Consider the following 27122-nt stretch of genomic DNA (forward strand, 5'->3'; position numbering starts at 1 on the left):
ACTTTATGATCATATAAAAGTTTTATGTGCGATCTGATGTGAATTTATTGTAAACATAATGAAACAGCTCCTAAAAGATAAGTCAGCCTGTGTGTGTGCATTACGCTTATGGAAAGTATGTACTGTTTACACAGAGTGTATTTTCACTGCTGTTTAACTTTATGATATGCTGAACAACATTGCATGGCAGATATTTGTGACGTCTTATATACAAAATTATTGTACATAGAGTGTATATGTTCTAATAATAATAGTTGAAAACAAACCGCTGTGTGTAGCTGCGGCATGAATGGATAGTGCAATAACCTTTTTGATTGGCAAAAGTTGTTAAGACAAGCCACAGTTCTCGGACGGGCTGCTATCCAGGTTTATTATAATAGACCTGAACAAATATTTATGGGTGGGATTTTTTTCACACCTCACATTAATCTCACCTATGCACATTTCACACATGACATACTCAACGCATGATACCTGCAGAGTGAGCTTTACAATTGAATTGCACTAGAACTTCAGCGCATGAAGTGAAAAATATGCAGCAAATTCCACATAACATTACAGCACAGGCGTGAAATTGACACTTGTATGACACAGTTGGCGCATTATGCAGCTAGAATGGCGAAAATTGTGTCCTCGGCAACCGCCTGTGTTAAGTCGAATTGCGCCATCGAGGCTCCGACCCACCTTCTTTACAAGAAGGAGCGGTGGGATCCTGGAGGTAGCCTTCTCTCTCCGGAGTTCCCCAACATTCAGTTATCGGGAGAGTAAGCTACCATGTATTAGTGACAAACAGTGTCAGCCTCCGACTCCTCCTCTTGTATATAGTACAAGGTAACAGCATAGTGCTGTATAGCCATATATAATCAGCTCCCTCTCGCTCTCTCCGTATATGTCTCTCTGTATCTGTGTGTATATGTCTATATATATTTCTATATATTCTCCCTCTCTATAATATATATATATATATATATATATATATTTATATATAATACACAAGTTAACCCGTGCATGCTACTCATGCATTCTAGTCAAATCAAGCTACTTAAGGTGTTAAAAAGGTTCTTGTCATGCATTTGGGGCTAGGCCAGGCCTCCTCAGGGGAAGAGCGTTACTTCCCAATGCAAGCGCCCTTTTTTAACGTGGTTTTGTCCACATGTCACCACCTCATCATTTTTCTCCATCACCTCATCCTTCATCTTTATCGCCACATCTATCCAGATGTCTATCCAGGCACAGGGATCTCTCTCAGCGGTCCTGAGTATCACACTCCTCTCGCTCTGTCACCCCCGGAAACCACCAACCACTCCCCACTGTCACTTCTCCTTCAAGAAATATATATATATATATATTTTAAATCTTTATAAACACTTTTAACAATTTAACAAATTAAATTAACAAATTAAAAACATCTTGGTATACCAAATTTCAGCCCTTTCTGAGTTTTTTTTTCCACACACACACACACACTAAGAATTTAGTTGGTCAGTGTATAACTCCGCCCAGCAGGTGGCGCTGCAGCTTGTTTTTTTTTTCACACACAGACTAACACACGCCACTAGGCTTTTATATTATAGAGATATATATATATATATATATATATATATATATATATATATATATATATATATATAATTTCTAAGTGTAATAATACAATATAATGAATGCAAAAATATAATGAAATTAATGCAGTGCTTTACCTTTTTTTCATTGAATTAAATGTGATGCTAAGCCCCTGAACATTAGAGATAAACGCTCACCTACCTTCTGTAACGGTCACAGGTGTGTGCATCCTGACCAGGTTGCCAATCATCTTCTGTTAGTAAGGTGGCCAAGCAAAATGTTTTAATATGGGCTCCTGTCCGCGACCCCCTTTGTCCAGCTTTCTATGCTCCTGTGAGGATTGTAGAAATTGATGCATTTCATGTGTTTACACATGCATGCCAACGTTCAAAACCCCTGTCATGTGAGAGGGGGTAGGAGGGGGCAGGGTGATAGCCCCTCCCCCATTATTAAATGTCGAAATTCACGGCATTGAATAGTGGGACGGAGCTTAATGATGCGATTAAGCCCCACCCCCGCTATTCAATGCTGTGAATTTCGGCGAATCCGGGATGTTTGCCTACTCTTCTGGGAATCCGGGAGTACTCCCCGAAATCCAAGAGCCTTCCAGGAATTCCGAGAGGGTGAGCAAGTATGTGTTTACATCATATTTGCTCACTCTCCCAGAATGTCCAGGAGACTCCCGAATTCCGGATAGGTCTCCCAGACTCACGGGAGAGCAGGCAAGTATCCCGCATCTCACCAATGGGTGGCAAAATGGCGTGATTCATGGGGAATTGTGTCATTTTGCCCCCCCATGGTGACACTCATTGCCCTCTCCCACCACACCCCCTCCCCAGGATCTGCCGGATGCCAGCTACATAAAGTTGACAGGTATTGTTTTCATGCATCTGCTCAATGGCAACATGCTTTCTCTCTCTTGCCCTGTTAGAAGGGAACGGCATTGTGCACTAAGCTGTCAGATTTTGAGTGACATCTTTGCAGTGTTACTTTGCAGAAATGTCCAATGGTGAGATTCATGCATGGGGCAGGGCTTAGTGATGTCACAGTAGCTCACTTGACTGAATTCTCAGCTTTTTTTCTTTCTCTACTTGAGATCCCAGCTGCAATGGAATCCGCTTAATACACTAAGCTATGTATTTTACCGCCACGATTCATTACTGGAAATGAAAATGATGATGTTTAGTTGCCCTTTAAGAAGAAATTGCAGTGAAAGTGTATGATTGCTGCTTTGGTATGGCTATTTGCCTGGAGTGCTCTCTTCTAAAGTATGCATTGATGTAGATGGAGTTCTGTAAAGGAGATTTCCATTTTCTGTGTAGTATAATATAATATAATATACTGAGTGCCCTATGTAGTTGATGTCTCTACCTTTCATGTGTAATTGCCGTCTCAATCAGTGACTGCTTCATATGTGCAGCTTGACAGCAATATTTTCTAAACTGTTCAGTTAAATATTTGCCATAATCTTTCACACAACCTACCACTGCCCTTAATCATGTCTAGGACCATCAGAAGCCCCTTCTAGGGGTCTCCCCCCTCCCACCTTAGAAAGTGCCCCGCACCCTCTCAAGCGCTGCACCAGTTTCTGACCTTGTGTGTGTGAGTTAGGGGATGTTGCCCATCACTACGCTACACTCAGACGCTTCACAGGCAAGACATTCTAGTACAGCTTTTATGTTGCATAAATAATATAAATGAGCATCATGCATGTAGCTCAGTACTTCAGTGATTTCACTGATTCCCAGCAAATCGAAAGGCTACATTTTTTAGAACATTATCCCAGGAGACAAAATGCCGACTTTCATTGTGTGTACAGTAGACAGGCGCAGATTAAGATAAGTCTCCTGTTAAAGTATCACCTATAAGCAAAGGAGGCAGCCCTTTATATTGGCTTTACCAATTTTCACTAGAAGCAGTACCTCCTGTATTTTGGCCAGGCTTCATGTATATTGGTCATGGAGTGTCTCTATAATGTCGCTGGTTCCTAGTGAATTGTTAGGCTGCATTGTTAGGATCGGTGGTGCAGCCCACAAACTGGCTGTCAAAAGGGAAGAAAGTCTATGATCACTGAAGCCTTTTATTTCCTTTCAGTGAAATATGGTGTTAAAATAAATGATTCTTTAATGCAGTATTTCTGTATAAACAAATGCAGGATACAACTTACCAACAACTACATTTTTTGACTTGCCAATATATCTAAAACTATCCATATATTGTGTATTTTTTCCCAGAAAAGCATATTTTATAGGTTATTTACCTTTTCTAATCCTCCTCGTTTGATGACATTATCAGTACGTATTTTAGTATAACGAAAATTATTTAAATGTTGATGACTGAAGGGTTATTACAAAAAAAAATTCTTCTAGTTCAGTAACGTTGATGAAGCGCAGCCGGTAAACAAAATAAAATGTTATGTTGCAGTAGTGCCTCTAGATGGTCGGACACACATTAAGCAGCATGTCTGTGGCCTCCCCTCAGGAAATGCCTCCACAAATTAGACGTCTCGTCTAGGTGTGCAGAGTGGTGCTGAAGTATAAACATTGCATGAAGACTCCAACCCGTTACCAGTTTAGCATCACCCCTTTCATGAAATTAAACTGTTTGACCGCTAAACTTATTCTGTCCTAATAGCAGTAATTCTTAGATCACAGTGCTAGACCGTTACTCTACCCTAATACTACTATACGCTACCGCCTCCACTCATCCATACAGCTTGCAGTTTGTGCGGAGAAGATGCTCTATGTAATTAACGCTGTACGGACTGAGTAAAATACAGAGAGGGGGTTTGCTGTAGCGCACATATTATGTATTACACTAGAAACGGGGCAGATCTATTTATGTTAATCTAATAAAGCACTACCATATCCAATCCCTGTAAAACTGTGAACCTGTATATTAGTAACTAGCATAGCCCAACTAGGTGCTTATGTGACACACTATCTGATAAGCGGTACTTTGGGACATTACTATTCCCTGTATAGTGATTTACCGTTTTAACAACTAGCAACTAAAGAGCCAGTATTAATGATAGACTGCTCAAATAATATACGTCACATAATGTTACCTGGCAGCAGTGATCAATACACTAGGGCACATATATATTATTTAGTATGCCAGATTCCTTGAACATACTAACTTATGCTGCCATCTAGAGGCTATTACTTACTAGTTAGATAGTTACATTGTCTCTCCATTTATGAGAGCTTAATACCTCCATAGGAGGAACTTTTGTATTTATAGAGACATCACCACAATTTGGGGACCTATGTGGAGGGTCTCTTTCTGTTGAATGAAACAATTAACCTTCTAGACACGATTGATTAACAGGGTATCTTCACAGTTTATTCAGGTTTTCAGGACATTGTATATTTCAGTCAGCCCTACAACCGGGTTGTTTCATTTTAAACTCTTTCTACTTCAACACTTTATTTTTCAATATTTTGCCCGTGTATCATCTTGGTTGAATACTCACCAATGTTTTTAATATATATCAATAAAGTTTTATGTATTAATGCAACATAATGTTTTTACCTAGAGTGCTTACTTGGTCATAACTTTTTCTCCCCCTTTGTATTAATGTGATTTTTGACCTTAGCACCCCCTCATGAGATACATATAAATACAATTGATTGATTTGTGAGGATAGGTAACACCTTGTGCTGAGCCTCTTTCCTTTCCCCATCACCCTTTCTTTCCCCTATACACAGATGAAATTAAACTTGTCAGTTTTTCTCTTAAAATACTGCTCAGTGTTGCCTCATTTGGGGTCAATTTAGAGACTGGGGAGACATATGGTACTTTTGCATATTTGAAGCTTTGCTACATTGCTTAAAATGCAGCAAGATTTACGCTTCTCCACAACTGGAAGGTTCAAAATACCTCCAATTAAACGACCAGATTCAATCTCCTTCTTTAGCTAGTGCAAAAATAAAGTCCATTTGAGTGGCAGACTGTGCCCCCTTCTGCTCAGAACACCGCAGAAATGCAGCCTTTACACCCCAATATCACTTCAATTATCTTGAAATCTCATTTTTTAAAACCAGGTGCACAAACTCCTCCACCAGCAATGTAGCGGTTTTGCTCTATGAACGTCAGGCCTTTGGTGGAAATGAAGTGCACTTGCAATGATCGAGGTAACGAGGATCGCCGCAGTGCTTTGGACATTTTGTAAATGAGGCCCACTGTGCTTTAAGCAAACTTCTGTTAAGGATGATTGATGTAAGCCATAGAAACTAATCTCACATATTCTCTTTATCCCAAAACAACAACTAAGGAAAGAAGTAAGAAAACAAAACACTTGTTCCATCATGTCAAAGTGGCCTCTTTGTTGACAAAGTTCAAGTGCCAATAGTCAATGTTTTCATGTATTGGATTAATTGAATGGTAAAAGTGAAGGACATGGGATGGTGATTCAATTTTAATAAAGATATATGCATTTAGTTTAATAAAACATCTTACTACAGTGAACAAATATAAATGTTCTTCCTTTTTTTCCATTTGCACCTTTTCTACCTCTGCAGACAGAGTCTGCAGATAGGTATTTTTTTCCATAATAGAAACGGTGAAGAGAAATTAAATAGCCATGAACAGCAGGATAGGTCAGGGTGACCTTCCATAAACACCTTCATATGAGATGTGTTATAAGGTAAGCTAATGTTCCCTTTATGGGTTTATGCTGCCTTGGCTTGTATTTTAAACCTCTCATAGTCCTTACTCTCACACGCTGTGTCTTTCCATTTACAATCATGCTTGCCATTTGTATTTGATAAAAAAGTTTTTATAAAGTGCAGTATAAGTATACTAAGCTTAGTATTAACCGTTAATATGACTGTTTCATGTATGCATCACTGGTAGCAACATATATGGAGCGGCTGCTTGTGACATCGCATTGTAAGTTCATTGAGTTATCGCTGTAGGGATTTTTTATTTTTTTTATTTTTTATTTCTTTGTGCCATTAATTTCACATTTGAATGTAATTCTAAGCAGCAGCCTCCTTTAATTTATTTGAACTATACTTTCCATTACTGGACTGTTGTGGGAGGCCATGGTTCCACACACACCCCTCTGATTTAATAATTTTTTGATCCTTTAAAATAAATAATAAATTGTATTGAATATTGGTATGCCTTTAGCCCTGATCATGCTCCTACTTTGGCTACTAAAAAGTGGTGTTAAAATGTCCTTAATTATATTGTATGCAGTTTTTGAACTGTCATTTAAGTTAGATTAGTTTTAATGCTATGTAGTAGCAAAGTACTATAGCAGCCATATAACATGTACAAAATTTTATAACAAATATGCATTGGTTTATTAGATTACTGTATATATTATAAGTGGCTTCTAGTTACTTTATGACTTTCATCATATATCAGTGCTGTGCATGGCGAAGATAGTATTATATTCTTATGCTGTTCAGCCAATATATGCTAAAGCATGATGGAATACAGCACAATCTATGATGGTTGTATTAAGTTATCACGGTAACAGTCATGAAATCGTAGCAGAAAGGAAGAATGACAACGGACACAAAAGCTAGAAAAATTATTTTACAATGTTTTGAATAATGAGGAAGGGTATACAGTAATCTGGGTCAACATGGGGATCCCAGTCTAGTCCTTCCTGGAAAACTTGGGGAATGCTGTCTCTCCTTCCACCAGAGAGATTGCAAACAATGTCCCCAATACCTTTCCCAGGAATTAAGAGATAATTGTAATGCAATACTAACTTTAGACAGTTGATGGCTGTAGTACTCTACCGAAGTATAAAAGATGTGTTTATATGTACATAACAGTGGCAGTATATGATTAGTATACTGTGTAGCTCGTCTAAGATTTTAATCAAAGCGTGGGAGCCATGGATGATATGGTTTGATGCTTACCTCCGTTTCTCTTTATCTACCTACTGCACTGGAGTTAAGCTCTCGACTAATAAATGTGTAACTTATACGTTCTTGGTCAGAGTTATCATTATTATTGGTATACCCCCTTCATCCCCCTTCCCCACCTTACCCTGCCGTAAGCCACGCCACGTAAGCGCTCCCTCTCAAGGTGCTGCTACTGTATTCCTTTCCCCATACTATGGAAACAAAGTTCACACCATATACAACTTAGATGAAGAACCTGATTCTAGGTGATAAATAAAGAGTGGGAATGAGGGATATTTTGGGGTGTTTGTATTGCAATTAAATAATTTTTACACTTGTCTGTGTTTTATTTACATTTTCCTTGGTGCCAGGGCATGCTGGCGTTTGTGGTTCCTCAAGCGCCAGCATGTCCAAACACTTAATGGCAGTATGTACATGTTGGGACCTGTAGTGCACCAATGACCAAATGGACTTTATCATTGAATTAATTAATATTATCCCACACCCAACGCCCCAGGGGTGTGGGAAGTGCACGGAGCTGGTTAAACCCAGGGCTGTTTTTTTGGGGGTTTTTTTTGCGGTCTTCCGAGGGAATCTAGCCCCATCAGGACTGTGGTTGGACTCGTTTGACATTATGGCAGGAAGACCCCACGCTGCTGGTTGCACTGCCATTGTGCCATCAGCCTAGGCCAGTGTTGGCTAACCTGTGAAACTCCAGGTGTTGTGAAACTACAAGTCCCAACATACCCTTCCAGCAATAAGCTGCTATATATTGGCAAAGCATCCTGGGACTTGTAGTTTCACAACACCTGGAGTGTCACAGGTTAGCCAACACTGGCCTAGGCTATCAAATCCTAGTGTGGTAATGGTAAAATTTGTTGGGGGTCCCCCCTGATTTTGCCAACAGCACTAAGGTTGGTTAAACTGTTGGGGACGTCCAGTTTTTTTTTAAAACTTATTTTGCCATCCGGTTTTCTTTCTCTCCATGTATTGTTATTTTAAATCTAGTGATATTTCCTGTCGACTATACAACACTGTACAGATTTTACATGTTGACATTATGAGCATGTACACATTATAACTGTTGACTTTTAATTTCCAAACCCATTAAAGTATGGAGCAATATTTCAGGACTTCTCTTCCAGATCATAGGGATGGCTGGAGTGACTTGTTTTGTTGGGCGGAGTTTAATTACAATAATCATATTCTTGACCCCACTGACAGAACTCCTTTCTTTGTGGTTTATAGTATCCCAAACTCCTGGTTCTGTTTTCAGATTCATCTGTAACCAACTTAATGATGATCATAGCCTTTTGCTGAAGCAACCATTCTCTTTCTTGTTTGATTTGTGCATAAATTGAAAATTGATGTGGCTATTTTCAAAGGGAGGACAGCTTTAAATAAAATAGGTAGAGATAAGGAGGGGTTAAGACAGTATTTACAGCTGTAGGTAAATAACAATGGGTGATTTTCATAATATAAATCTAGTTATGAATGAAAAAGTTTGATTATTGGTTCTCAAGAGTTGTTGGAAGTTAACAAACTACTGAAATATTGCACAGCTTTTCAGTAACTTGTATCCAAGCTGCAGTGAAGGTGAAAATATTTTTTGAATTAACTCTGTAACAATCAGACCATGTAACCAGTATAATTACATAATTGACATTCAGCTTTGAAAGGTGATAATCTTTTTGTTGAAGACGCTAATTTCTTACACACACTAATGTTTGTTGTAAATCACCAATCGGAACCTCTAATTAGATATAAGTTCAGTTACGAGATGAAAGTCTGTTTTTCTTCTACTCTATCCTTGTTCTAGTCTGTTAAGATCAAAGTGACCGTGAAGCAAAACTCTCAGTGAGTCCTAATGTGTTTTTGTAAATGAAGGCAGTCGAACATTGGCTTTGTCCATATAAGAGGCAGTTATTACAACTTGCAAAAAAATAAATTAAGTACAATAAATGCACTTGACATGAAGCAGTAGGGCTATTTTAACTGTGCTAAGTTTCATCCAAGTTTTAAAAAATAAATAAATACATGTTCTCTTTCTACAGTATGTATATGTTTCAATTAAGCTCTTCTCAGTATTATCAAGGAACAAGGACAGATGAGGACTTTTTGAAACCGGCATGTACTGTTAAAGGAAAGCTAAAACTGACAGCCAAAATGTGTGTTTGTTCCAATAAAAGCATCACACTGCCTCCACCTGCTTGCCTTTTTCTCATAGTGCATTCTGGTGCCATCTATTCCCCAGGTAAACGACATACACGCACGTGGCCATCCACAGGGTTTAAAAGAAAATGTGATTCATCAGACCAGGCCACCTTCTTCCATTGCTCCATGGTCCAGTTCTGGCGCTCACATGCTCATTGTAGGCGCTGTCGGCGGTGAACAGGGGTCAGCATTGTCACTCTGACCAGTCTGCAGCTATGCAGTTCCATATGAAGCAAGCTGTGATGCACTGTGTATTCTGACACCTTTCTATCATAGCCAGTGTTAACTTTTTCAGCAATTTGTGCTAAAGTAGCTCTTCTGTGGGATTGGATGGGCTAGCCTTAACTCTCCCCATGCATCAATGAGCCTTCAGCGCCCATGACCATTTTGCCGGTTCATTGATTATCCTTTTTCGGACCACTTTTGGTAGGTGGTAACCACTGCATACCAGGAACACCCCACAAGACCTGCCGTTTTGGAGATGCTTTGACCCAGTTGTCTAGCCATCTCAATTTGGCCCTTGTCAAAGTCTCTCAGATACTTACGCTTGCCCATTTTTCCTGCTTCCAACACATCAACTTCAGGAACTGACTGTTCACTTGCTGCCTACTATATCCCACCACTTGACAGGTGCAATTGTAACGAGATAATCCATGTTATTCACTTCACTTGTCAGTGGTATTCCAGAGGAAAGTTTATGAAAACGTATTGCGGTGTAAGACAAAATAATAACATCTTGCATCTGATTAGTCTAGAAGTTATTTTGAGGCAGCTTGTACCTGTTTAATAAATTAAGCCAAGTAAAGACAGTATCTCTTAATCATGATATTTCTGTGTCTGTTGTTATTCCTTAGGCTAGGTACACACTAAAGAATTTTTCAACCGCGTTATCTCAACCGATTGTACCTATGACTGAACGTCCGATCAGTCTGGCAATTCATGCATACACACTGACAGGATTTATCTTCAGATCTGTGTCCTTCATCTGGTCCTCTAGTCTTCAGAGAATGACAGCATTCATTATTGTCACATTGTCACACTAATTAAAACCTCCTTGTCATAGCTATCCACAAATCCTAACGAAATTTGTTTGCTTCTGTGACTCTCAAACGAAACATTCTGTCTCAGCATGAACAAATGAATTATTCCTTCTAGAGCACTCTCTACATTTATTCACTGGGACATTCATCGCTAGCATTGGCTGAAAAGAACACGACTTTGTAAACTCCTATGGAGATCGCGAGCATGAGTGTATATACATTTCATGATCGTTAGGTGATTGGTCGGAAAAGATTAAACAATACGACCAACCAAATAAAACGATGATCAGCACTTTGGAACGACTTTAGATCATCGTGTCACTATACACACTCAAACGATATCTGGCCAAAATGGTCAGATGTCGGCTGACTGAAGGTTTTTTATGCAATCATCGGGCCAGTGTGTACCTAGCCTTATCTGTTGAGTTCCATGAATGTGCAAGATGTTAAGTGGAGTTGAAAAATTCACTGATCACACACAGAGTGTAAAAATACCCTGTTCTATCCAAAATTAATTTCAAACCACCTTCTGTTTATGAAAGGAAAAAAATGACTTCACATAAATATTCTGCTATAAAACATTTTAAAACAAAGCTTTTGAAACTGATACATATTATGTCTCGGCACACGTTAAGACAATGGTGATGATGTTGAGAACTGGACAAGGCAAGCTTCATGGGCATTTTTAGTGGTTAATAAAATGTACCTCGAATCCCTCCGATCATAGAAATACAAGTGACTCTATTGATATTGAAGTTAAAACAGCTTCTGCTGAATCTCTGTCAGTAGATGGTGATGTAGAGACCTTCAAGTCTTCTGCTGGCTGTTTTCTAGATTCTGTGGCTCGTAGACTGTTCAGTGACATATGTACTGATTTACCGTATATATGCTTTGTATGTTTGTCACTTAAATGTTTGTGCTCATTATGACTGATGGAATGAAGATTCAGTGTCTGTTTTTGGAAAGCAATAGGTGATGTTGGAGTATTTCCTATAGAAGTCCACCCTTAAAAAGCATAAAAAATGTTTATGTTCTTACTGGGATGGGTTAGGTGTCGACTATTATTTTTTATTCAGACTTGTATAGGTAAAAGACTCAATAACATGTTGTAGAACACCATATATAATAACTTTTCAACTACAGATATGCAATAAAACATTTTTGCAAAAGAACAATAACGGCATTTCATTTGGATTACTTATGTTTCAAAAAAAACAAGAGGCTGTGGGAATAGCTATGTGATGTTTAGTTAAGTTCAAATCGTCTTGTCTTCCCTCCATGAGTGAGCAGTAATCATTCAACCTTGACACAGATTTGTCAAAGGGGCGAAAAGCCCTATTGCCTACAAGAAGAGTTGATTAATCTGGTTATTTGGCTTTTAATCGCTTGTCCTTACACATTAAAGGGTTATCATTGGTGATACCACTGCTATCTCTGTCGGCAGCCCCTGCTGGCAGTAAAATTCACTGGCTTTTGCTGTCTGTAGCTCCCCTATGCCTTTGTCTGAGAGAGGCTATTTAAGTATTGAGGAAAATAAATTATGGTAATCATTGGAAAAAAAAACACCTTTTTTCATTGTTCAAATGTTTGTTTTTTAACTTTGTTTAGCTTTTTAAATCCATTTTTTCACTTTCTATTATTGTTTTACTGAAAGGCCAAATTTTGGCTTTCTGTCCCATTGCACATGTGAGAGCCAGCTAAGCAGCTACTGCATGTGCATACAGGCAGAGAGACTGGCCAGGCAAAGTGGTAAGTTAACCCTTAGTGCTGTAGGCCAATATCTCTGGGCTCGCTCACTTGCCTCTGAGGATTTTTTTTTTTTTTTAATATATAAATGTCTATTAAAAAAAAAAAAAAAAAAACCGAAACCTTTTGATAAAAAAAAAGAGTCATCCTTATTACTGCAGTGCGGTAGTAAGGATTATCTTTGTTGTATTTTACAGAAAAAAAATCGAGTTTGGAGTGAACGTCTATTTGCTGTGGTTTCTTAGCCTAGTGGTTCCCAAACTGTGTGCCACGGCTCCCTGGGGTGCCACAGCGATCTCACAGGGGTGCCGCGCCCAGGGCCGATGGTAAGCAAGGACGGGGACAACTTGGTAATTATTTTGGCTTGGGGAGCCTTGAAAAAATTGAGACCCTAAGGGTGCCTCGAACTGAGAATGTTTGGGATCCACTGCCTTAGCCATTTAAAGCTTTGTGTGTGACTTTTATGCCTTTCAATATCTGCTGGCTTCTGAATTATAGATACATTGCTATTTATTTATCCTCGGGTTAGGGGTTATTTCTGGAAAGAAAAAAAATAAAACGATTTAATGTAACATGAAGTATAGTATATTGAAATGTTTTAAAGTTTTTGGGTGTAGATTTGTAATGTTCATGTACTGAGGACCCATTCAGTGCTTTTCTGATTCCATTTATTAATCCACACCATAATTCTGAAAAAAGTGGAGAGCAGTAGATACACTGAGACAAAGTTGCCTTATATAAGCAGATATTACTGTAATTAGCCATTTATGATTATTTTAAGTATTTGGACATCTATTAGGCAAGTAATGTGTGTAAACTCCAGGACAAGCCACAGGGCAGGTTATCTATATATTAATAGCATAAGTACAACTTTTATGAGTGACCTATTTCTATGATGCCGTTGTTTGAGCAGGGCATCATATACCAAATTAAAGATCTTGGTCTGTAGATGTACCGAAAAATATTGGCACTGTAATCTGTTGCACCGTTTTGGAGTTATTTTGCAAAACATCTGCCTGCCATTTGCAACAATACATTACCATTGTCCTCTGAAAAATATGTCAGTTGTCAATACACCTGTGCACCTGCTAGTTGCTCTGGAAACTGTGACAGTTAGTGAACTCTTCCTATACACTTGCTGGGTGACCTGGAACAAGTGACCTACTGGGTGGTCTGGAAACTGTGACAGTTATTTGCAGCCACATATATCAGCACGTCTTGCAGGGACCATGTCCAGCAATATAGTTATACATATATCGTAGCGTATAAAGAAATTCTTTAGGTCCTTTAGAATAGTGATTGATAACATCATTATTTATTCATTGTACTCCATTGTTAAAATGTATATATGTAATGTAGTCTGTAAAAAAAGACATTGAATTCTGTTAATAATTTAGTCATTGCATTTCAGTTTAAGGCAGTTACTGCCAGGTTTCTTTAGTTACAATTAAGTGCAACATCAATCCAAAAGCTTCAGTATGCATCCTGATACATAAAAACTGGGTACATACATAATAAATCTAATCTCAATGCAATCAAGACTATAATAAAATTATAGATGTACATATATCCACAGCCCAAAGCAAAAACACAAGCATATACTGGCAAAGGATTACCATGTCCTGGAGATGTAGAAAGAGTCTTAAGTACTAATATGGTGGAAACGGCTTCGACCTCAGGGCTTAGCTTATATAAAAAAGAAGTGCAACACCATACACACTAAACCAGGAATAACAGTATGTGACAGTACATCGCCAGAGGGGGTGTGATCAGCCCATAGGGGCACAGCCAGTCTGGAGTGGGCATGAGTAACACTTAACAAACCTTCCTCCGCTTGTAGCCAACTCCGTTCTCCCTAATGCCTTGTGCTCCACTGTTTATTGCGTGCGACTTGCCATTTGTATTAGAGCTCCATGGGGGGTGTTTGGGGGAGACATATATTTTTGAGCCTCTGCAATTGGGGCAAAGTCAAGACTGTTTTGGGCAGCTTGATTGATTTACAATATTTTCTCCACCCTCTAATTAATTCCCCGCCCTCTACCCCAATTTGGTTCATGTCTTGCCCTTTCTCTGCCTCATGGCTTTTAATTCTCTCCAGTCCCCCTCCCTCTTGCCTCCCAAATGCTTTTAATGTTGCCACACCCCCTTGCGTCCTGTAATTCCTTTCCCCTCCTCCGACACTTTGTACCATTAGCACAGCCATAAAAAAATAAGTAGCATGTACTCGCACCCCAGGATGTTAGTGGTACATAGAGATTTCATTCTCACTCTTCCTCTCTGAAGCGTGCTATGCAGGGACATCCGTGTTCCTATAAGAAGCGAGAATATGAAATCCCCCTATCCCTTATGGGGAGGTGCAGAGATACCATTCTGGTGTATATATTGACACAAATTAAGCCATGTCTAACCCTGTATGGTGTGGCCAGGCCAATCTAAATCAGGTAAGAAACAAAGGAAATTCTGGGAGATGTTAAGTGGGGCTCTACCTATTTTTTCCTCCAAAATATTTGTCGGGGAATCCTTGTTGTTGGTATGGTAATTTCTTATATGGGAGGAGATGCTGCATGATTAGTAACATATGTATATGTTTCCCTTTTCAGAAGCTGCCCACAGTGCTGTTTCTACATGAGATTGTGAGCAATGAGGGTGCATGGACTGTTCTTCCTGTCATACCGCAGTAAGTATTACATGAGACTGCCAGTGATCTAGTTATTGAAACAACACTTCTATGTCACATAGACCAGAGATATCATCTCTAAGACCTCTAAGGATCCCCTCCTACTTCACCCCCATTTCCATTTTTTGCAGCTCAGGAACCTCACAGAACTGAACAAACAATTGTTTCTTTGGTTTACACAACTTTTGACCCCTCTTGTACCAAGTTGTTAATTGCTGTACCATCATACTTGCCAAATTTTCCTTGTTGGCTTCAGGGAGATCCCGGGGGAGGTGGGTGTGTGGGGGCGGGGCTTGATGAATCACATAATTTTGGCCTCGCCTCTTAAATCATTGTCACAATTTTGACCAATTACAGCAGGGGGGGTTAAGATGATGTGATATTTGCATCATTAAGCCCTGTCCCCCACCACTTATCTATTGAGGTTGCCCTGCCCTCTTGGGAGGTCTCCCAGAAATGCTGGAGTCTCCCAGACATTCCGGGAGAGTAGGCGACTGTGCATTAAAGAAAAGCAACTAATGAATCTCTAGATACTGAAGTGTCTTTTACATTTCTGTCTCCATTACTGAAGTCATGTTGTCTTACCTCTCAGTCTTTGATTAAATCTTGGTCTCCACGAAAATGGCCACCTCCATAGGCATCAATACATGGACATAGGACACAATTTCTGAACTGTGTCATCATGTCACAGATGGCGAAGCCAACCACGTCTTGTACTGGCTCAGCATCAGGGAGAATGCCAGACTCTTCAGGGAGTGAGGGAGATCACCCCTATTTCAGGGAGTCTCCCTGACAGGGAGAGTTGGCAAGTATGTGTAACATATACCTAAAATGATTCTTATACCCTACAATTTCTATTTCTCAAACACTTACTCTTTTCTTTCCTTCTGTAGTGAGGAGGAGGCTGATAGTAAGTATAACTGATTTGACCTCCAATTGAGAAGTCATACAGGGTGTAGTGGTGCCATTAATCAATTAGGGAAGCACATGATAAAGCAACAAGAGCAATCAGCCCAGTCCCTGTTTGTAACTAGTGTACCTTTGGTGGTGATCATACCTCCCAATATTTCTAAATTAAAAAAAAATATTTTTAAACAAAATTGGTACTGTACTTAATCCACCAAGCCATGGTCCCGAATACCTGTGTCTGTAATCTAGATAATATTTAGATAAGCCAAGCACTTTACTGCAATAAATCGTGGCCTGTGAAAATAGGACTGTTAAGGATCTGCAGTTGGTGATTTGCTATCGGATATCAAGCCCATCCATCTGCTTCCATCATGAGTCCCCTATACTAGGGTTTCCAAAATCCAGCCCTTAAGGAGACCTAGCAGTGCCTGTTTTCAGTTCCCCACTATTACTGTTACCATGGTGATAGATGCACATTTTTGCTGTTAGCTCTGTGAGCCACGAGCAAAATGTGTTGTTAAAATTACTGTACTAACGGTAATAGAACAAGGCGGGGAATTGAATCTGCCCCTTTTGAATTTTGTGTTTTACTTTTCTGAATAGATTTATAGGACAGATAATTATTTGTGAAAAAGTGCAGTTATATTGAAATATTGAATTGGTCCATTCCCCAGACACTGCTCAAGGTCCTCTTTTAAGTGCACCCTTGGAGGCAGTCAGGTTAACGCAGCTTACTTATTCATTAGCAGTCAGTGGTTCCTTATGAATTGATAAGTAGCATTTTAGTGAATATTGTTGCAATTTATAACAAGTCCGCCTTCACTGCGCGAAGGTGGTGGATGCACTTGAAGTTGTAGGAAATACTTGTGGATATCTCCTCTTAGTAAGCAGGTGTAAAAGACCGGTGGTAATCGTTTTTACTATTACCACTATTCCGACATGTTTAAGCCCTACGAACAAAATCCGAAATTATGAAAAGCCGATGTGAAAATAAACAGACTTACCTTCAACCCGACGCTGGAGATGTCCGATAGGAGCACCATGCTGAAGACAAGTGATTCCGATTGGAGAAGTGTTCGGCAGTGCAGGCTGACGTCATTGCGACGTCTGTCAATAGAAATTTAAAGCGGCAATGTCGGGTTAAGTGTTTAAACACTTAACCTTAGGGGTCCCCACATTGTCGTTTTAAATTTATGACTTGCAAGACTTGTCCATACCTTTAGTGCTATGTATAACAAAATAGTGATGTCATAGCAGAAAGTCTAACCCACAACATGGTCACCAAGAGATAGTCGTTGAAAGATGAGTGTTAGAAACAGAATGACTGACTTATTTAGCTGGTTAAATAACAAATGCACCCTCCTTGGGATGAGATTACAGTGGCTTGGTTCCTCTATTACTTTTAATCCGCACTGACCCCCTTCTCCTTTCCTCAATGAAAATGTAAAGGGGTTGTCCACTTAGAGTCATTACGCCCTTAATATGTCTCTGCTTTTACTTAGTAGTATGTAAGAGTCATGGAGCTTGGGTGATGATATTTCGGTGTTTATGCTTTCCTTCAGTTATTTCCACACCAAGCCATTAACTCTTATTCAGATTTCTTTTTGAGTCATTTAGACAGAGATGGTATAAAGACAGTTTGTAGTTTTAAGCAACACAGAGGGTCAGAGTTTGAGGAGAGTGGATTTGGGTGTGCATAAGATTGATACTGTAACCTGTAGAGTTTCAAGCTGCCACAAGTGGAGTTCTTAGACTAATATGAACAGGAGGCCAGAACTGAGCTTTGTGGCAACCCACACAATATGGAATTTGTGAGGAAGATGTCCCACAGTCTGTGCGGAATGGGAGTTTCTAGTCATGTTTGAAGCACTAGAGAAGAGTTACAAACATCTTAACTCTCAACTTTTAATTTCAGTGAGACTGTTGAGGAGAACATCCTATCCTGCACAGATGAGCCCAAATAAGAGTGAAACAGGCTGTCTGTAGGTGGAAATTCACAATCTATCCTTGTGCTATAAAATTATTGTTCCCAAAAAGTAGAATACAGAATGGAAAACAACCTACATTCAATCTGATTTAATGGGGTAATCATCTAATGTAATTAGGCATTTTAATCTGGTAGCTCTGTTTTGGCGGTTGTAAATAATTTTCGGAGAAATTGTTAACTACGTACCTTTTATTTAATTTAGTCATTACTTTTTTCTTTCCTTTTAGAAAATTGAACATTGAGATGAAAGTTAATCCTTTACTCTATTCAACCTAAGTGGTGTGGAAAGGTATTGCACCAATATTCTGTGACGTTACATTGCATCAAAAACCTTTTCAGAATGTTAACACTCATCAAATGTTCATCTTATAGACAGTAAAACTTAGCCTGCCCTATTGATAACGACATCACTAAGGCTTTTATTGAATTCATAGGCAGAATATTGGTATTGTGAACGTTGGTTATACGTTACATATAGAGTGCAGCTCAGGTAACCTATAAGCTTAAAGTGATTAATACAAATATATTAACACACATCGTAATATAGCTGAGCCAATATTCCTGTGCCATTTCATTCACAAGGAACCAGCGGGCATTAGGCAGAGATCAGCCGCTTGGAATCAAAACCGCGTGTTCACCTCCTGTATGCAGTAAGCTAAAAGATAAACGTTGGAATGAAACGCTCTTCCCCAGCACAAAAACCTAATCTAAAATGTATAGCAACTTCTATTCCCTCAGATGAGCTTGTCAGCGTTCATGCAGCATGCACGGAGTTTGTGAATTTGTTGAGTGTTACAAAACATTACAGTAGCTATTAAAGTCCTATTTTGGCAAAGAACAGTACATTTGCCTGTGGGATGCACAGTCTCCGTATAAATGCAATTGTGGTTTTAAATGCCATTAACACAGCAATCCCTCTCAGATCTTAGTTTAAATAAAGCACAAGCTTAATATTTGACGGTGTTCCGTATAATGAGCGTACACCTCACTGATAGGATTTTACTGTGCTATTCAAAACTATAATGAACCCGCTAAGAAACATACATTTATGTTGCAGTGTAAAGTCTAACAAGCGGCGCGGGCTGTAATGCACAAGTGTGAATTGCAGTGGGATGATGAATTAAAATGATAAATTGGAGCCTTGATTTTCCTGAAATAGCAGATTGTAAATAAACCGTTCTGCCAATGTCTGAAAGTCAGTTCTATAAAACTTTAATCCGTATATTTAGAGAGACATATACCATTCATATTGTAGGTGCATATTTATTTTCAATATGCCAAAAGGTTTGATAAAAAGTAAAGTACAATTGACTCCATTAACTCCAGTGATACGAACAGAGCATCTGTCCATCATCGGTCCATCATCGCTTCTCATTGGCTGAGCAGGAAGGATTTATCCATGTCAAGTCATTTCACTGTCATTTGTGCGCCGGATGCTTGTGGTCAGCATTTTGTGTTGCTTAATACAACTTTTTTTTTATTATTTCTCTGCATTACCAAGAAAGAGGAAAGATAATTGTATTTTTTTTTTTAAATAAAGTGATAAAAGTGGGTCCCACACCCCTATAGAGCTTTGAGTTCATCATCATCAGCTATTTATACAGCGCCACTAATTCTGCTGCGCTGTACAGAGAACTCACTCACATCAGTCCCTGCCCCATTGGAGCCTAGAGTCTAAATTCCCCAACATACAGACAGAGAGAGAGACTAGGGTCAATTTAATAGCAGCCAATTAACCTACTAGTATGTTTTTGGAGTGTGGGAGGAAACCGGAGCACCTGGAGGAAACCCATGCAAACACAGTTCGGTGCTGCCCCCGTGTGTAACATTGACCTGGCCTGTGTAGCTTGGTGCTGGTTTCCAGTGGGACTTTAACACTGTGCTAATACAATAGAAACATTTTAGTTAATTTACAGCAGAGGAAAATAAAATGATGTGAATTCAGCACATTGTAACACAAGTGATGTAATTCCAACAAACAGAGGGGGTGTGGTTACTGATTCTTTTTTCAAATAAAAGTAAGGTAACACAACATTTCTGTTTGTCTATAATATTTAGCTGCAAATATTGTATGGTATCATTATCATCATTGCATCTATTATACACTTTGGGACCTATGTCCGTTTGTGTAGTGTAAAATACACAATGCCGTACTGTGCATGTGCACAAAGAAAACGAACACCTATTGTCCTTATGCAGGTTCAATTACATCTTGCACCTGTGACTCCTTCTGTTTAGAGAGGCAGGATTGGCGAGGGAAGGGGTGAGAGAGCGTAGGTCATGTAGAGTAAAGGTGTGTTCTCGCCAATGCACCTGTGTCAGACCTAACCATAGATGTATATACGTCTGTCAAGAGCTGTATCTCTTGCAGCTGCTGGCAGGCTGGATCCATACTGATGATGATGATGATCAGCAGCACGGACCTTTGCAATGTAAAATAAAAGCTTTTAAATAAATAATACAAGTAAAAACCCCTAAGTGTCACACCGGGTATTCATTTACTTCTTATGAACGAACTACATTGCATCAATGGCGTTCAGCTGCTAATAGCCAATCACTGCAGCTTTCTCACACTCTGACCAATCAAAGTGATGTTACTACTGACCTGCTGGGAGGTTTGACGTATTCGCGTTACAGGTTGTGGCAGAGCATGTCTGTATCATTCAAACGGTTTTTAAATTGAAAGCTGCAAGACTGAAGATTGCCCCCTCCCCCCAGAGTTAGGTGACTTATAAGTTGTATTAACTCAATTACCCATTTTGTTTACATGGTGTAATTATCTTTTTTATTTGACCTACATTACCAAGATATGTTGGAGTTTTCTAGTTCAACAAACGTCAGCATACTCAAGCAGTTTAGGGCAGTCAGGGCTTGCTTGGGGCACCATTTGAAAAAAACAAAAAAATAGTTTATTCACCTGGAAGATGTTAATGATTTGCAGAATGAAGATATGTTTAATAATGTATTCACATGCACTTCACATGCTATGTTGACTCTTAAGATGTGTGCAACGCCGCATATACTGGTAATTGCTTTAAAAAATGTATTTTACGTCTGTATTTTTGACGCCAATGGGTTCATACTCTGCGTCGGCCTTGTCGAATCTAAATCAGATTGTTCACCTGTAAGTGTTAGTTTATCAGTTATGAGCTCATCAGCTGGAGAGAATTAAATACACTGCATGGTTTAAGTGTACAATAAAGTCTGCTTTATTAGTTACAAGTTCCTATCTATATAGCAAAAATCACGTATTACAGAAAACTACGCCCCAAAAGGTTTTAACCACTCATGCTCCCTTTACACAGGTGTTAATACAGTCTCTCATTATCAGACAGGAAAACTCCACAGGGGGTGTTGCTTATCTCCTGTCTGGTATGTCCAAGGTTATAAGCATAGCCTTGCAAATAATGAATTACTCCTACAAAACCAGCTGCATCTAATTTGTATTTAAGCTATAACAGAACAAAATGGCTATAAGGCAACAAGATGGCGTCGGCTTAGCAAAATCACATTTCTCATTTCCCATCTTTTTATTCATTATTTGCCCTAACACTACCTATTAGAGATCACATTCTTGCTGTCGCTTTTAATGGGTACTTATACGCATACATCCTTCTAACAGAACATATGAATAGGATTGCCTAAAACTGGATACATAGAACAACCCATTCCCCACCAATAGCAAGTCCATGATCTCTCTTCTAGCTGATAGATGGTCAAGGAATCAACAACCGTCTTGCACCCGCTGCATGTCCTGATGTCAGATCTTCACATATATCAGTGAACATGAGAGGCTCTGGGGCCTATTGTGCTTCCTTTTTGTATTTTAACTATGGATTTTCTTTTTAGACAAGGAAAAAAAAGGAAAGGGAGCTAGAAAATACACAGTGCACTCGGCATGTGTTATATGTCACTTATTTCACAATAGAAGGGATTGTCCATTGTGCTGTATATCTTCATAAGGATAAACTTAAGTAACGAGCATGTGGATTCCAAGGAAAAGGTTCTTGGTTTCTGCACTGATCACAACTGGCAGTAGTACTGAGAGTTCCACAAGGTTCACACTCATTAGATGGGGTGTACAGTACAGCGGTTAAGACAGATGTGGTATTTTTAAAAGGATTAGTAACAGTCCTTGAAGTACTACATGTATTAAACCTGATAACCATCTTCCTATACCCTTGAACCAATCGGCCAGGTACAGTCATGAAAACTATCCTTCTAGATAAGCATCTCCAGTGTGCTCCTTTAAAAATTTATATTTCGTGTCTTAATTTTTTGTAAGTATTCATCAATCATTTTCTCTGGATCATCTGCATCACTAGATAAAAAGGTGCAACCCTGGGCTTCAATTTACATATTTAGGGTCAGGCAGTACCCTCCAGACTAAAATGTCAGGTAGTCCAATATTAACCTATTGTCTTGTGTAAATGTAATAAAGTGTTGGGCCACAATACTCACAAATACATTTCTGTATTGGGTGTAAACCCCTACAGTCATGGGTTGCTCTTTTCTTATTTGGTTGGGTTAAACTTTCATATTAGAATTTTCTAATTATGTATAATGATCTCTACATTACTATTGGCATGAGTCTGATTCTTCCAGACCTGGCTTTGCTTTCTAGACTAGTACACATCTACAGACTACAGCAAAGGAACATAATGTGCAATCAATATTTCTTCTGCTAATATCAATTAACATCACTCTCTGGTCTCCCTTGGACCTTTAAAAAACTTGTAAAATACATTTTACTCAGACTCACCTTGTCTGAAGATCTTGCAGTGGGATGTGTGTATTCAGGTGTCATTTCCCTGTACTTCCACTACCATGGGAGTCGTCAATAAGACCCAGAGAGGACTCTTGTATCTGGGTTCAAGACTCTTCCTGAAATGCTTTTTCACAATCACCCGGTCCCCTGGTTGCAGTTTATGCGTACCTGCATCAAATTTAGGGCCTGGAATGGAAGAAATCACTTGACCATGTATTTCAGTTAGTTTCTATAATAAAGCAACATAGTTCAACAAATCACTATGTACATGCTGTAGTTGCTATGGAAAGTAACAGCCTGTTCTGTGTGCTGTGCGAAACAGTATCTGATTTGGTGCTAAACCTGTGTCTTTCCTAGTGTTTCTTACTCAGTGCAGGGCCATAGGTAAACATGAGATCCATGGCAGACCTGTTTCAGCCATTATATTCTGCATTTTCAATTGCAGAGTACCATTAAAGCGCTCCACACATCCCGAACTTTAGGATCTGTGAGGGGTGTGAAGGGCAGATATAATTCCCATGTCTTTTAACAGTTCCTTGAATCCTTGCCCCATAAAGTGTATCCCTCTGTCACTTACAATGACCTCTGGTACCCCATATCTGCAGATTATCTCACTCGTAACTTTCTTGGCTACTGCTTTAGTATTTCCTTTCATATACAGACACGTCTCCAGCCAGTGACTAAAGAAGTTGACACAGACTAGCACATTCTCAAAGCCTGAGTATTTGGGAAGTTGTATAAAGTCTATCTGTATCCTCTTATAAGGATACTGTGTCTGGGGTGTGGTTTTCCATAGGAAGACTTACCCGGGTTATTCTATGCACAGATTTAGCATCCTGCTACGAACACCTGTGCTGCTTGGACAAACCCTGCTGCTATCCATAACCTGCTAGTGAGTACAACCATAGCATCTTTCCCCAGATGCACTTTCTCGCGTGCTATATTGGCCATAATCATGCGCTCTTAAAAACGCATAACTTGAATCAATGTAAATGATTACTCTTTGTCCTTTTGCATATATGTCAGGGCCTTTAATTCAGCTTCTTGTGCTGACATGTGACTAGGTAGATTCTGTTGAATCACTGTTTCTGTGTGTGTGGTTACAGCACACCCTGTATAAGAAACACCATCTATGTGGTAGCGTAAGATGTCTGCATTTGGTAGCGGTTTATCTATGTCAGATAAAACCAAAGATCCTTGTCTGATTAGTTCTACACAATCATATTCAGAAAAATGTCATGTTTGCATTTTTTTTCTTCCTGTTCAAGCTGGGATGGGAATCCCCCAAATCCCTAGGGGAACCCCGATATATACAGGTACTTCTTCCATCTTTTGAAACTTGCTGCAATGAGGCAGCAGGATTCAACAATGTGCACAACTTAAGTGTAACGTTACAGGGAGTTAGCAGTGCTACTTAGTCAGGCTGCTGAGAAGTGTTTTGTTTGTGTTTGATTTAAAATTTCTATTACCGCATGTGGCACCATTAGGGTTACTGGGTGCCCTAGCACAATATCTGTACTTTTTCCAAACACCATGGCCGCTGCAGTCATTGCTCGTATGACTGGGTCTAATTGTGCAGAGTAGTATGCAAGTGACCTTAGCTTGCGACCATGTATCTGTGAAATAACAAATACAGATGACAATAGATATCAGCTGAACAAAGTAGTGTGTGAGGCACTCCTGTCCGAAAGAGTATATCAATATAAAATCAACTTTATTGATGATTACTTAAAAATGCGACATAGACAGATAGCTAAATCCCACCTGGATCGGTGATTTTAATATAGGATTGGATGCTGGAGATCTTGAGAGTCTGAATATTTTGTAAGAATTAAATTTGGAACAGGGGACTGTTGATCTTGAGAAAATACAGAAGAGACCTATCTGTCGGAAGAAATCTTCTTTCTTCCCTAAGGATCTGATATGTCCACAAATTAAAATCTTTGAGAATATGGTGTCACAGGATTTAGATTGATTAAAAACTGAATCGAACTACAATAAATTTGATAACCTCACGAGGGATGAGAGAAAAGCGCTCAAAGACATACGTTCATGGGAGGAGGTAGTTATCAAAAGTTCTGATAAAGGAGGTAATGTGGTTATCTGGCCTACTCAAATGTATAGAACAGAAATGCATAAACAACTAAAGGACAGAAAATGCTATAAACCCCTTTTAGGAAATCCAATGGATGAATTCAAGACATTATATGATAGACTCATTCAGCAAGCTTTTGATGAAGGGGTCATCACTAACACAGAACTAAAATTTCTACGATTAGACCACCCCAAAGTGGCAACCATTTACCTGTTACCCAAAATTCACAAAAATGCACGTATACCACCAGGAAGACCTATAGTCTCAGGTATAGGCAGCCTAACTGAGCAGGCCAGTATCTTTGTTCATACGCACCTGAGAGAATATGTAACGTCATTACCGTCATATGTTAGGGATACCATGGATATCCTTAAAACATTGGACGGAGTAATTTTGGATCAAGATATTTGGCTAATCACTTGTGACGTGGAGTCTTTGTACACAAGCATAAAACATGACATTGGTATCAAGGCAGTGGAATTCTTTCTGCAAAACAATATCAATCCAGAATTTAGAACATTTATTTCAAATTTATTGAAATTTATTCTGAAGAAGAATTTCTTTGTCTTTGAAAATCAATTCTATTTGCAGGTGTGGGGCACAGCAATGGGGGCTGCTTGTGCTCCGACCTTTGCGAACCTGTATCTGGGTCAGTGGGAAAGAGATGTTGTCTTCCATGATGATTTGACCCAATATACAGATAAGATAATGACATGGAAGCGCTACATCGATGACATCTTCATCATGTGGCAGGGAGACAAAGAATCATTTGAGAAATTTATTCAGATCCTTAACACCAATGAAAATAATCTCAAATTAACATACGAGATGGACAAACATCAAATTAATTTTTTAGACATTACCATCAAAAAAACAGATGATGGTCAAATAGAAACAGATCTATTTAGAAAGAAAACTGCAACTAATAGTGCAGCATAATGATAGTTCACATTTCCCATCAGTCATAAAAAATATACCAAAAGGTGAATTCCTCCGATTAAAACGGAATTGTTCAAATTCAGAGGATTATGAAAAACGTTCAGAGGAATTAAGTACTAGGTTGATATCACGAGGATACAGTAAGAGATCAATCAAAAAAGCTATTAATTCAACAAGATCAGTAGATCGAGTGGATTTGATCTATCCTAAAAAGAAACCTGAATCGGAGAATAAGATTCGATTTGTAGGTGATTTTTGTTCACAATGGAAACAAATTAAATCCATTGTACAACGACACTGGCCTATACTTATGTCGGATGAAATATTGGCCACATTGGTGGGTAAAGAAGCAAACTTCAGTTGGAGACGAGCACCCAACCTAGGGGACAAACTTGTACAGAGCCATTTTAATCCAAGAAAACAAAGAGTGATTACAAAAGGTTCATATAAATGTGGATCCTGCAAGGCATGTTCGGTAATGATTAAAACCACGGAAATATATGATAAGTACGGGCAAAAACACACTATCAACAACTTTATTAATTGCAATACTAGGGCAGTTATTTATGTACTGAAATGCACATGCGGAAAAATCTACGTTGGAATGACAAGTCATCCCCTAAAACAACGGATTCTGGAACATATAGGAAGCATTAGAAATGCTTCCAATGATAAACAACGCTTCAAACCACTTACCTCTGTAGCACGCCACTTCCTACACATACATGGAGGAAAATCCGATGGGTTATGTGCATTTGGGATAGAAAAAATTTCCATGGGAATAAGGGGTGGTGATATCATGAAGGTACTGCTTCAAAAAGAAAGCAGATGGATTTTCTTACTTCACTCCCTTATACCATATGGCCTAAATGAAAATATCAATTATTCTAGCTTTCTATAGAATCCCAATGCAATTAAAGTCACATCCGGACATAAGTGTTGGCATATGGATATATTCTATCTTGTATCATTAGTTGGGATTGTGTTTTCCATAATAAGGATAGATAGAATTCAATCGAGTATTCCTGATCTGGGGATCCATTTTGGGACAATACATCAAGAAGATGCGCAACTTTGTACATTTGGTGGTCATAAATAATTGGTAGACATGAGTTTATTAGATAATGATGCTATTATCAAAATCACAACCATAAGTAATTGTATATACATTTAATATGGTCAAGGAGCACGAATTAAGACACATTCACAGTTTCTTATTTTTATTATCAATTAATTTTTCACATATAATATTTTCTGTGATTAATATAACAGGAAATTATTCAGCTACATAGTAATATTCACCAATTAATGCACCATATA

At 38.9% G+C, this 27122-nt stretch overlaps 1 protein-coding gene across 2 annotated transcripts in view; it reads left to right on the forward strand.

Annotated features, from left to right (window-relative positions):
• B3GLCT (beta 3-glucosyltransferase) overlaps positions 1-27122 on the forward strand; it is a 299136-nt gene that overhangs the window by 140672 nt on the left and 131342 nt on the right. The window contains exons 1-2 of one of the 2 annotated variants that reach the window (XM_075198957.1): positions 12642-12753; positions 15028-15104. In XM_075198957.1, coding sequence (XP_075055058.1) covers positions 12751-12753; positions 15028-15104 — 80 coding nt within the window. In that variant the 5' untranslated portion in view covers positions 12642-12750. Of the gene's footprint in view, positions 1-12641; positions 12754-15027; positions 15105-27122 lie in introns of those variants that run through there. The other variant, XM_075198956.1, reaches the window with a different exon arrangement.

Source organism: Mixophyes fleayi, chromosome 2, assembly GCF_038048845.1.
Source record: "Mixophyes fleayi isolate aMixFle1 chromosome 2, aMixFle1.hap1, whole genome shotgun sequence".
Taxonomy (NCBI): domain Eukaryota; kingdom Metazoa; phylum Chordata; class Amphibia; order Anura; family Limnodynastidae; genus Mixophyes; species Mixophyes fleayi.